At 40.7% G+C, this 13,157-nt stretch overlaps 1 protein-coding gene across 15 annotated transcripts in view; it reads right to left on the bottom strand.

The window, feature by feature from the left end:
* LOC128783698 (poly(rC)-binding protein 3-like) overlaps positions 1 to 13,157 on the bottom strand; it is a 499,860-nt gene that overhangs the window by 38,577 nt on the left and 448,126 nt on the right. For all 15 annotated transcript variants that reach the window (XM_053934802.1, XM_053934809.1, XM_053934779.1 and 12 more), the window contains 4 exons: positions 9,792 to 9,815; positions 9,663 to 9,695; positions 6,795 to 6,911; positions 791 to 922 (listed from right to left, as the gene is read on the bottom strand). In XM_053934802.1, the coding sequence (XP_053790777.1) occupies positions 791 to 922; positions 6,795 to 6,911; positions 9,663 to 9,695; positions 9,792 to 9,815 (306 nt within the window). The remainder of the gene's footprint in view (positions 1 to 790; positions 923 to 6,794; positions 6,912 to 9,662; positions 9,696 to 9,791; positions 9,816 to 13,157) is intronic.

The following is a 13,157-nucleotide window of genomic DNA, read 5'->3' as shown; positions in this document are numbered from 1 at the left end:
TTCAAATTTTGAAGGAATATTGTCACTTTCTCCAGAATAACAGTCCATTTTCCTGAAATGTCCTATTCAGATTTTCTCTCTATAACTGAGCATGTACCTGATTTTGTTGTATGAGTGATTACAAACATCAGATCCGTGGCTTGGCATGTGCTACATTGTTAACAGTCATGCATGGAAGAGTTAAAATAGGCATTGTATGGCACTTTTTGCATTTTTTGGTTAGACAAAAAGGTGTCTCCTAGCACACTGAATGAGTACCTCTAGCTAAAATCTGGACTAAAAATAAATTCTGTGTGTGTTTGGAATGCATCAAATCAGGTCACTTGTGGCCCAGTGACATTAAGGAGAAACAGGGAAGGAGCATGAAAATAGTTCTTCTAAATCTTCTAGAAAGTAGATCTCCTAACTGGCTAGATCTACTAGCCTGGAATCCCAGTGGTGCTTAGGCTTTTCTCTGACTGTAAGGGTGGTAAATAATTTGGAAATGGCTGCAGATCTTTGACTTGGGGTCCCCTGAGTATTGCTGGGCAGGGGTCTGTGCTGGAGAAGAGCCATTTGTCACTGCTGCTTTGCTTAATTGTGCATGAAAGACTTTATACACTGTAAAGCTGTTTCTCTGTTTCACACATGGTCTTTCGTGTCAAGAAAAGTACAAGTCCAGCTGTGCTGGGCCCCCCGTTTCTCCCAGAGCAAGACTTTTCCAGGTTTTTCAGTCAACACATGCTCATGTTGGTGTGATCAGCAAAACGATGAGCTAGCCAGTGTCCCCAGCACACATCCCAAGACTTACCTCCCTGATTTCTTTGATTTTGGAACCTCCTTTTCCTATGAGGGATCCACACTGACTTGCTGGGACGACGAGCCGCAGTGTTACAGGCGGTTTGCTTGTCACTGAGCTGTTTGTCATCGAAGCGTTGATGTCCTGTAATCACAGTGTCAGCAAGCGTTAGCAGGGGGTCTGCCACTCCTGGAGAGCACTGAAGGGCTCAGAGCAAAGGCCCCGGTGTCTGTGGAGACCTGGGCAGTGTGTAACCAGCTGTGGCAGGTTTTATGGTAAGGAAAGCCCACCTCAGCTCTGCCGGTGACACACTGTAAGTGTGAAACAGCTTGCGCCAGAGGAACCCTTCGGATGTCTGGCATTGCAAGATCTGTGCTGTGGGACTGGAGGGCAGGACTAGGAGGGGGAGGTGTCTGCCATTAGACCACCAAAACAGGTGGAAAAGGCAAAGAGGCTTTTGGATTCACAGTCTTCCAAAACCTGCTTTGGTCTGTTTTGGTCCCTTTTTCACCACCTCAGTTAGCAAATTTATACTGTGTAATACGCCTCTAGATTTCACATGTCTCTTCCCAGACTGGATTCAAAGGAAAATTGTTAAAAAAGGAATGACAAAGAACACGTGAATGATCTGAAGCAGAGAAAATTGGATGATTTTGTTAAGTCTTCTGCCGCCCTCTAGATTTAATTTCTCTTTTGTAACAGGTCCATAAATATGTGTAGCACTACACAATTTCTAAAATCTTTTCCATTGTGGTTATGTAACCAGAGTACAAAAAGCTCAGCAGAACAGTAACTGCCTGTGTCCAGGTAACAAAACATACATCCATATATCTCACTGTCCAATGAGACTACATTACACACTTCCACAAGCACTTCAACACACTACTCGTTACAAGGTTTAAATTGTTTTAAATATATTTTGTTTGTTCAAAATCTTGTAGGCAAGACAAAACAATCCCTTTAAAGACTTCATCACAGAGGAAAAGATAAAGCTTATCTTCCGACTGATCAGTGAGATGCTTTGAAGAAACTTAGGATGAAAAAATAAAAGCACTGCAGCTACTCAATAACTCATGAGAATTCTGGTAATGCTAGCTATGAGCTGAGAAGACTCATCTATGAGGTGGCATGCCACAGCTATTATACTCTCTGTAGGAATGTTACCAAAGATTAGGATAGAATGAGAAAACATGCATTTCCTATTAAGTCACTTATGATGCAACAAGAGCTCAGTCAGACAGAACTGATATGATTTCCTATGCTTATAAAGACTATCACTTTAACAAAATACAAAAAACCAAAAACAAACAAACAAAAAAAAATCAACCAAACAACCAAAAAAAAGTGCCTATATTGTGCAATCAGGACCCCAAATTATAAAAAAAACAATCAACAACAAAACTACTCAGCACTTCAAGCAACTCTGCACATCTCACTGAACCAATGTGGGAGCCCAGTGACACCAGCACTGATTCCTACAGTACCTCCCCAGTTTTGATGGCAGCATTCTTCCATCCAAGAAATGGCTTGGTATGACCTTAATTAGCTTAAAAGAGAAGAAAATAAAATCTCGAATGGAACAAGGCATTGCTGAATGTGACAAGACAGCTACCAAATCATTCCTCTGCCAGCCAGTAGTAACTTATATTCTGTTTAGTGGCTGTGTCAGTGAGAGACTGCAATCCAAAATAAAGCCAGAGGGATAACAGAATTTTGCAGTACCCATGTATCTGAGATAAAGTTATGCTGATTTTTCAGCTGGAAGATGCCATATTGCTGTATCATGTTTGTGTCAGGTGGAGGCACATATAGGTGAATAATCCTCTTCAGCCACACAGCACAAAACTTAATCATGTCTCCTACTTCTATATCATATGCAGCCTGGCCTCAAAGCCTTCACTGAAATTTCTGCCTTCAAAGGCACTTTGCAGGAACTGGAAGCCACTGTTCTCTTTCTTTTGTCCCCACTATTTAAGAAGAGCAAAATCTAAACATGAGGGTTCAGCAGCATGGAGTGCATACAGGAATTATTCCAGCTTGAAAACAAAGGAGAAATAAGCAGAAAAAAAATCCCCCTCAGAACTGCAGGCTTCCGAGTAGCAATGGCTCAAGACTTTCCCACAGAAAATTCATCTTTCAAACTAGGGAGATTCCTATTTATTTAACCTCTAACTTTTTGTAACATTGCACCCATTTCTTCAGGTCTCTGGCAGACACTACAGCTGGACCTCGCATGGCTTTCTCCCTACTTGGTGGGCTGCTCCTCAGCCAAGACAGGCTAACTTGGAGCCTGGAAGTGCTGAAGAGCCAGCAGAAGCTCTTAGCATCCCGGGGTCATAGCACATAAGGCTTTCCAAGACAAACTAACCTGGCAGCTCAGAATTCTACCAAGCCTCCAAAGAAAAAAAATATACCAAAATTATTTTCTGGTTTCAAAGGAAATGTTAAACTGTCCAATTTCCACAGCAAGGAGGATTCTGTGAGGTGGCTCCTCCCTTGGAAATGACCACCAAAGGACTGATCACAGCTGTAATGGCAAGAATTTGTTTGTCAGAAAGGTATCACCCTAACTGTTTTTGTCACCTTCCTTTTCTCTTCTTCTTCCTAGAGCCCAACAAGTGCTTCGTAGATGTTTACAGAGGAACAAGGATTCCAAAATTCCTTTTCTTATTCATCTGGAGAAGGTCTGGCTACCAAACTGTGCCTGCTGGTTATTCCAGTGCTTAAGTACCATGTGCTTTCAGAGGATTATGCAGACTTACAAGCAAAGCTAGAGCTCCCCACTCACCAGTGAGGTTACAACTGCATTTCTTGGGTCTCAACCTCCAGTCCAAAAATGACTGTGCTAAAATGTCCTCTCTTGCAATTCCAGTGGTCTGCCTGGGTTAGTGTCATTTTCTAACTCTCTCCCCTGCAGTGAACACTTTAGGTATTCATGTAAATACCTACTTAGCTTGTAAATTAATCATAAGACTGCTAGAAAAGCAACTTCCATTAGGAAGGCTGTCAAAGCAGAGTTATTATATAAGGCTACAGAATAACTACAAGACAAACCCAACCTTTCTAATTTTTCTATCTATCTGACACATTTTGAAATTTTTACTAACATTAGAAAAGCATTCCAGGACTTCCTGCTTATCTCTAGGTATACAGCTGTAGGGTGGAAATTAAGGGTCTAAGGTCTTCATGTGGGCATGCATGACAAATACCAAAACAATCCCTCAAAGCAACAGTCTCACACATGCATCTTTTTTCTTCTGTTTCAACATAGCTGCAATAACCAGAGCTGGACTGAATCTTTTAAATGGCTGAAATAAAAGCAAAAGGATATGCATGAAAAATAGCACTTGGTAGCTAGCTAATTTATAATTTTTGAAACAGAACTTTATTTTGCCTCCAGAGCATTACAGTTACCTCATTTTATTGGCAGGAAGATTTATAGGAAACCTAACTGATTATATATAGATATATCATGCATTATATATACAATATGTATTATATATACATGTTTCTTTATTGCTGTTCTTTTAAATATACCATAAACCAATTATGTTAAAACTAAATGTAGATATTTCAGAGCAGTACTTGATCTGCAGAGATTGCCAATACTCCTTTGCTAATGCTCATATGAAGAGCCCAGGCTACCCTCTAAAACCTGCAAGTGCAAGTAAATGCAAAATCCAGCCAAACGCCTGAATTTCAGCTTTCTTTGCCTATTTCTACCTACAGCACTTTCAAAGACTGCGTTGCGTTGGGTGGTGAGCTGGGGATCTAAAGCCGTGCAATGTTTGATGTTTGTATGAAAAATGCAGTATTATTTCCACTGGGTACTCATTTTGGTGGGAACTGGCAGGGATTATCTGTGCTAATGATTCTCTCAGCATTTTACAGGATGAGGAACATGTTCTTCCTGTAGAGAGCAGAGACACTGCTCTCTCCAGGATTCTCTGGACTGGAGGGTATGGCAATGTGCACCAAGCTACCTCTTAAACTAGAAGAAACAGATTGGTCCATGATGGGTAAGAGATGACAAGGAAAAAGAGATGACAATAGGAGGTTTTGAAATTGGGTTAGATAGAACTACTTGTGGTTCTGCAGGCTTAAACCTCAAAATAATTTTTTCACTAATAACTGGCAAAAAACTCCCCAAGCATTCTTATAAAATGTGTCATGCCGCAAAACAAAGACATTTTATCAACATACTGAAAGTCTGGAATATCACGCAGGAAGATCTGAAAACCCATGAAGGATTGAAGAAATATAAATGGGATTAACACCTACAGTATTAAAAAAAAGGTCATTTGTCTGGAGCCTGACAGGAATGTTTGCCATGACTGAAGAGGTGGAAACACCTCAGCAGGAGCTGGGGACACCCACCAGGCAAAGCAAGGGTGTGTGTAAAGCATTAAACTAGTAGGAGGTGAGGAATTTCCAGCAGAGGCAGGGATATGACAGTAGGACAGGGGACTGTTAATGTCATTAAATAAGCCTTTGTGGAACTTCATTTGCAACCTGTCCACAATTAACTCAGACATTTAACATAAAATGTAATCAGAAAAAGGTGGAAAGGGACTACTAGAGTCATGAGAGGGGTGGGGAATGCATCCTCTGAAAGACTGTGCTTGGATCACTCTCTCTGGCAAAAGCAAAGGTGTGTGGGGATAAAATCAGTTTCTAAATATATATCTAGAAAGGGAATCCTCAGGGATGGAAAGGCAAGAATGATCTAAACTAAGGGCCATTGCTGGCATAGAAACAAAGCTGCATGAACTGTTCATTAACAAATTCAGGTGAGGAGCAAAAGGAAGGTGTCTAATTATCAGAGACCTGAAGTTGTGGACCCAGTATCAGCAAATAGAAAAAAACCTAACTAGTTTTTGATTATGCTGTGAAGTTACAAGTTCAAGACATACAGTTGATTCTAGAAGACAACTGCATCTGGTGACTTATGAGCTCTCTTCTAGTCGTGTTGCTCTAAACTTGAACATTTGCCGTGTGTACATTAAGGCACATGTTGACAATTCTTATAAATTCCACCATCTCCCTGTGCTATGGGGAGATGTGGAGAAATAAGAACTCTTAAGAAAGGGATTAACATCCCTCTAGTTTAATCCATTCTCTGGAGAGAATGGATTAAACTAGAGGGATGTTAATCTCTGGAGAGACCCTGCCCTTTGCTTCAGTTGCAGGTGACTCAGTCTACCTGTCTGCAAGCTCCTTCACTAGGAGAAGGTGAACTGCTTCCTGCAGGGGCATCTGCCTCTCCAGAGAGGACAGGAGAGCTGCCTGGAGTAAACATATGATTTTCAAAAGTAGAGGGAGTTAAATCCTCTCCAGAGTGACCAGGGTTCATGTTCTGTACTCTGCTGCCTTTTCTGTGAGGTTCTCGATTAAAATGGTGACCGTACCTAAATGTAGCTGGTGCACAAAACTGAATGAAATCTCAGCAATTAAGATACATATCTGCACAGAACACTTAGTCTACAGTGAACTGAGCTCCTGCCTTACTTACTCTGAGTGCCTTTACTTCAATTGGTTTTAAAAGACAAGCCTTAAATGTGGTAATTGTTAATCATATAGCTTGTTTTTAAAAAAAATAAAATTTCTAATTAAATGAGTTATATATTCATTTTGACATATACAACATTTACATCAATACCAACTGGATTCATACAAAAACAGAGTTAAAAGTTAGGCAATTATTCTTTTCAAATCAAACCCACAATGGGAATAGAATTTTTCCAAGACATTTTTCCTATCATTAGCACACATTACTAGAAGCAATTGCTTTTCCCTGAAGTCTCCAAAAAGCAAAATAAATGATCAAACATCTTGTAAATTGACCCATTATTTTTCTTCAGCATTGCTGCCAAAAGCATTTATAAAAAATAACCATTTTCATTGCTATTAAACAGAACATTAAACAAATCCTATTTAACATTAAAGCAAACATGAGAAAATTCAAACTGTGTTTGTATTTCAACTTGAAGAGAGAAAAAAAAGATTATTTGCTTACCTCTTCAAATTTTAGTGCAATCATAGAAAAAGCTTTAAAAATTGCATCTGTTGGGCCTGTTATTGTCACAATTCTCTCTGGACAAGTGCCTTCTGAAATATTGATTCGAGCACCACTCTGTCAAAAGGAACAAACATTTTTCAAAGTTATACCTCCCAGGGAGCAAACTAAGTAGGATTAGGGATATAGTTTGGGAAGGAATACCTTGAGGCATCTAATTCCCTCCCCTACAACTGCAGCCCCAACATCATATAATTTCAGCATAAACTGATCACATTCCAAAAATTCATGTAACTGCGGTAAGCCGGATTCTGTCTGGGTAAATACTTCTGCAGCCTTCTTTGCAGTATGCAAATAGCACCTCTGTAACTCAAAGTTGCAAATAATTGCATAATCAAGTCTTTTTCCTTCCTTGCAGGATTAACCTTAAGTAGGACTGGAGCTGCAGAATTTAAGAGAAGGTGGTTGTCTCCAGGGAGCACCAGCATTTCCCAGGAACGACACACCTCTCTGGTTTGGAGCCCCAAAGGTGGGGTTTGGCTTCTCTGCCTCTCTACTGGGGCCTTGCTTTGCACTGTGGAGAAGGCTCCTTGTAGATGTGCCTCACATGAAGGCAGCCAGTCAATATGCACTGAGCATCCCTTTAAAGGACTAGTGGTAGGACAGGACACACCAACAGTGGTGTGTCCATAGGGCAAGGAGCCTGTTGGATAGAGTTAGAAAACCAGAAGAGAAGCCAGGCTGCTCTCAAGTATCTCCAGTGCTCTTTATGTCACTGTGGCCACGCAGAGAAAACACCTCAACCAGCAGGTTTTATATATTAAGAAATTTATGTATTTTTTAATGTATTTTTAAGAGGATGTTCAGTGTAGGTCATGATCAAATCTGCTTCAGGTAAGAGCCACCCTACGCATTTTCTGAGATTTCAGTCCTGGAAATGTGTTAATGCAGTCTAACAAGTCTCTGGAGCCTCAACTCACCCACAGGCACTGACCTTCTTGGGGATCAGGGCCTGAAGCAAATGTGAGACAAACTGGGTTAGTTTGGCCCTTTGCCTGCAGGGTCACCACACAGCTGCTGATGTGCTGTGTCCTGGTCCTTAACCACCTCATGCTGCTGCTCTACTGCAAGAGTCTGCGTTTCCCCATATGACAGCACCCCCACATAACATGGAAAAAGCCAAGACTCAACACTACTGATAGAAAAAATTTCCTGCCACAGACCTGGGCACAGAACTGAGGGTTCTGTACTTTTCTTTAGGCCTGAAGTTGTCTCTGGCATTTCCTCAATGACAGAATTGTCTCTGACATTTCCCCAAAGACAGAGTTACTTTTCACACCATAAAGATGGTGTGTACCCTGCCACATCTGGCAGGGAAGTCAAAATAAAAGTTGCATTTTGCTTTTAAAGAAGTACTGAAAAAGGTAGTCATTTAAAGAGTGACCAAGATATCATCATGTGGAGATACAGCCTCCTAGTCCTGTGCATACAATTCCATTATTAAAACAAAAAAAAAGCCAAAAAATAAAGTGTCTTCTGACCACATATACATGACAGCAGGGGTTCAGGATTGGAAGAAGAACATTTGATATTTATTTTGAAAGACAGACCAAGCATCATAGGTATTCTCTAAGGTATTTTACTCAGAAGTCAGGAGCACTCTCCAATGATGGCTTCCCTTCTGCACATACAATTTATACACAAAGATATCTGCTGATGATCATAATTAATAACTACACTAAAATGTGTTTAATTAAGTTTACCTAGTACACTGGAAAAATTTTTTCTTATCTTTTTTTTCTTTAAGTCTTAGCAAACACGTGCAAATATGGATGAAAACATGTCATCAAAAAATGGGCTCAGAACTCAGTCAGCCTGACAATGAAATCCCTATTGTGTATATTTAAAGATGGATGTCTGCAATTTTCTTTACTAAAATACTTTGACATTTCCCTGCCAGAGACCTTCTATCAGAGTAGAAAACAACGAAGCAGCTGACACAGTAATGTACTGCAGCTTTACTAGAGCCAAACTGACTTTTCTTGAGGCATTCTCTATACACTGCGCTCCTAAAGTTTAAAACAGTAGGATTTATCTTTTGACTTATACTTTTAGCAGTTGCTTCAAAGCAGAGAAATTACATGGATCTCCAGGTAGGATGTGCTGCCTTGCAGGACCAGTGTGGGTCTGTAGCCTCTACCTGAGCACATTCCTCTGAAGATAGCACAGCTTGCTCTGTGGCAGGGAAAGAAGCCTGCAGACACTGGGGAGGCTGAGATTTATGTAGTGCACTGTTTTAATCCTATTTGTCTTCAGTCTTTTCAAAGGATTGGAATGGCAGGTATGCAGGTCTAGCCTACCCACATCCTACCTACAGCTGCAAAATGAGGAAAAGCTAAGGCTTTGCCAAGACATGGCAGAGAGATGCTCTGGCTTATACATGTCTGGCTCCAGCTCTGCTGAAGCTTGTGTCTACCCTCAAACTTGACGTGTGACAGTCTAACACTTGGTTTCAGATTTTTGGAAACTCTACCAGGAGGCCAAGCCATGTGCAGGACTGATGATGGTATGCTAATGAAAGATACAGTGGATCTGATGCACAGAACCATGCTGTGAGCTGTTCCTGAGATAAGGCCGCAGCAGGCACATCGCTGGGGGAATGAAAGACTCCAGACTGCTGCAGCGATAAGGAGGTTACATTAACAACAATGTTTAATTTAGGCCAGCATATTTATACCCCACTGCTTGCAAAGAACGGGGATGTTAAACGATCGGCCCACTTGATGGCAGCATCGGTCTGCACATGCTGAACTCACTGTTCTCTGAGCTGGAAAGGAAAGCAAGTGAAGACATCAAAGCTTGTCTTACCTCCTCCCTCATCTTCTTCACTGTCTCACCTTTCTGTTAAAGAAGCATAAAAAAAGCCCCGTTAGCCTGGGCTAAGAAAAGAGAAATGATATTCAATAGTTTGACATGAATATAAAGTTATTTTCTGACCTTTCCGATAATGCTTCCAACCTCCTGAAACAGAAAAAAAAGAGACACTGTGAATGATACGATTTGTTACAGAAGAGCATTTGTGCTGTTCGTAAGCTATTTCACTACAATTTATTTCAAACCTTCAGTGTGAAGCATAGCTCCCTTCCACTGTTGCTGTATACAAATATGCCACATTAGATACAAAGGGATGGACTAAAAATGCAGCTTTGCAGCCAAGTGATCGTGTAAGAAAAACACTTTTAACAGAAACCGATCTCGTGGTTACAGATCAATCCCGCTACTATAAACACAGACAAACCCCTATCAGGGAATGAAAAGTTAAGAAATAACAGAACTGCACAATCTACTGGAGAAAATGAGGTGTAATACAAGCATCAAAATAATTGCTGGTTCCTCCAACGGAAGGTATTTACCCTCCTTACGCCTTGTAATAGTGAGAGCTGAATTTCCATGCTACAGAGTGTTATTGTGTAAACACCTGGTGGCCCGTCTTAATCTCCCTATTAAGCACTTAGAAAACAATAACTGCTAATCGCTTTTTAGGGATTTGGGAATTGCTACTGGGCTCCCACAATCTTCCACCAAAGGAAAGAAAATACCGAGAAGTGTGGCAGCAAACATATAGTGGCAGAACATATAGTGGCAGGGGAACAATGTGGCAGTTCTGGTAACTCAAAGGTTAAATCAAAAACAAAAAAAAAAAAATCAAAATCTTGGTGAATAAAACCAACAGGTAGCAAAAATGAAACTACTAACAATAAAATGAATAGTCTGGACATGTTACAAAAATCATGCAGCTGTGACATCAAACTGGAAATCATGTGATGGAGAGACCAACTAAAGGAAAATAAACTCCTCTTCTATACTAAGATTGCGAAATCTACTTCTACAGTTAAAGATTGCCTCAGATGGTTGAGCTGTCTCAGATGTATGATACACCACTTGCCCCCACCCAGTCCATACACTTCAGTGTGATCCATCCTGGAACACAGTCCAAAGTGTAGAATTTTTGAAATTTTTGTCCTCCAACACTCTATCCAGTGATAGACTCGTGATAAAGTGGTACTGACTTCACTCTGCAGGAAAGAACTACCTACAGTGACCTTGAGTTATTTTTGCCAGTTGTTTATAAGCTCATAACACAAAGCTCTTTCTGCTTGCAACTCCTCACATCCTGCTCACAAGACATGAAGACTTTTCAGTGAGACAAAGTTACCTATTTCAGTGAACTCTGGCATACCTTCCTTTATGCTCTCTGCAAGTCTGCACACAACACCTGACTGAGGGGAACAGTCAATACACTGCTGGACAGGCTGGAAAACTGGGCTGGGAGAAAGCTCACGGAGTAGAACGAAGTCAGATGAAAAGCCCCATGTCTGCGATGGAAAAAGCCCATGCAGCAGGGCAAGCTGGACAAAAACTTGCTACCTTAAAACTGACTTTGCAGAAAAAGTCCCGAGGGTCCTAACTCAGAACTTCAACATAAATAAAATAATAAATAAATAAAATAAATAAATAAACATAATAATAAATAAATAATAATAAAGAATAAATAATAAATAAACATAAATAAAATAAATAAATTAGTACATCAGCAGTGCACCCCTGATCAATCAAAGGCTGGACTGCATTAGAAGGAGTGTAGCCAGCAGGCTAGGGCAAATGGCTCTTTGTCATTCTGTTTGTGAGAGCATGCCTGGAGGGTTGTGGCCACTTTTGGCCTCCTAGTACAAGACAGACAAGGACACACTAAGGTGAATTCAGTGCAGGGCCACCAAGCTGGTCAAGGGACCAGAGCACAGGACACATGAGGAGAGGCTGAGAGAACATTTGTTCTTAAGAAGAAAAGACTTGACAGGGGAGTCTTACTGCAGTGTACAATAAGGGCAGCAAGCTACAATATCAAATTCCTACACAATGTGAGGAAAAAAATTACCATGGGGATGGCTGGACATTGAAAGAGGCACCCAGAGAATCATCATTCTTAAAAGGTGTCAGAACCCAGCCCGGGAAAGGTCCTGTGTAATCTGCTCCAATGCAATCTGCTTGATTCAGGAGGTCAGACTGGAGACCTTTGTTGGTCCTTTCCAACCCTCATTGGTCAGTGATTCTTCAGTCATAGCCTTATTCCCAGTGAAGTCAATGCCCTATTAGCCACAAAGCTCCTCAGTCCTGTGAGGCCCCTTCTCAGGTTTATTTTCAAACTGTGCTTTTCCCATTTTCGTTTTTTATTTCTCTTCCAACTGCTCTTTCAAGATGGCATTCTGCACTCTTGTACACACTGACCTGAGAACAGATATTGTCCAGACAGGAGCTGCAAATCTTCCAGTGATATCTGCTTTACAAAGCTACAGTTCTGCTGGCCTATGTAGAGTAGACCTTTACACTTCACACAGCTATGGGAGTGCTTTTGACAAAGATGCTTGTGTCCATTTGAGACTAAGAGGTATCTGCACCTCTCCACATACAATGCAGAGAAGCAGCTCTGTGAGAATGGGAATGAAAGGATTCTCTGCAGTTTTCTGTCTTATAACTAAATTATTGTAATAGTCTCTTAATATGTGAATTTAGGTCACACCTTTTCCTGTGGCTGAGGCAGCCATACCAGCATGCTGTGAAGATTCTCAAATGAGATGCAGGTTTTTTGTTAGCAGTGACACAAATCTGGGATGCCCATTCCCCCAGATTTTCAAGACCTTACTGTATTTTATATTATCATTGTAACTGCCAATCTCACAGTAATTGCTGAATGGGAAATACAGGGAGCAAGGCTTTCAGTGATGACAAGTCTTGGGAATTCCCCATGTCCATTAGTTTCTATCTGACCACTTAGCACATCTGGCAGTTTTATCTTAAAAACTTATTCCACTCTTCTCAGTTCCAGCTTTCAGAAACAATTATTTTCATAAAACAAATTCTTAGGAGGTAGAAGGACGTTTTGCTAGGGGCAAGAACATTCTGTTTCAGTTGCTATGGGCAAGCAACTATATTTCAGTCCATGGTACAACTTTGGGTTTTGTATACCTGAAGTTTCATTAGAATATGTAGGCCTAGTCATGAACCTCCAAGGCTCTGTCAGTATAAACTTAATACAAAATCTGTCCCAATCCATTTGATCATCTCGGGTCTTAATGAGAGATGCTGTTCTTTCAGAAATGAATGGATGGGTCATGGGTAATAAATGCAAAAATGTCTTCCTTGGAAATAGGAGAACATACTTTGCTTTAGGGACAGAAAAGCAATGTACTGTTTGTAGCACTGGTAAAAAAGATGGTCCATTTCCAACATGGGAACGAGGAGTATTTAAACAAGCAAAGGAGAGCACATAATAAAAAGATTCTCAAGGCTTCTTGTTTCACCGAA

The sequence above is a fragment of the Vidua chalybeata genome, chromosome 1 (assembly GCF_026979565.1).
Source record: "Vidua chalybeata isolate OUT-0048 chromosome 1, bVidCha1 merged haplotype, whole genome shotgun sequence".
In the NCBI taxonomy this organism is placed as follows: Eukaryota; Metazoa; Chordata; class Aves; order Passeriformes; family Viduidae; genus Vidua; species Vidua chalybeata.
The sequence above is the reverse complement of the archived record's forward strand: the minus strand, read 5'-3'. Positions and strand labels throughout refer to the sequence as shown.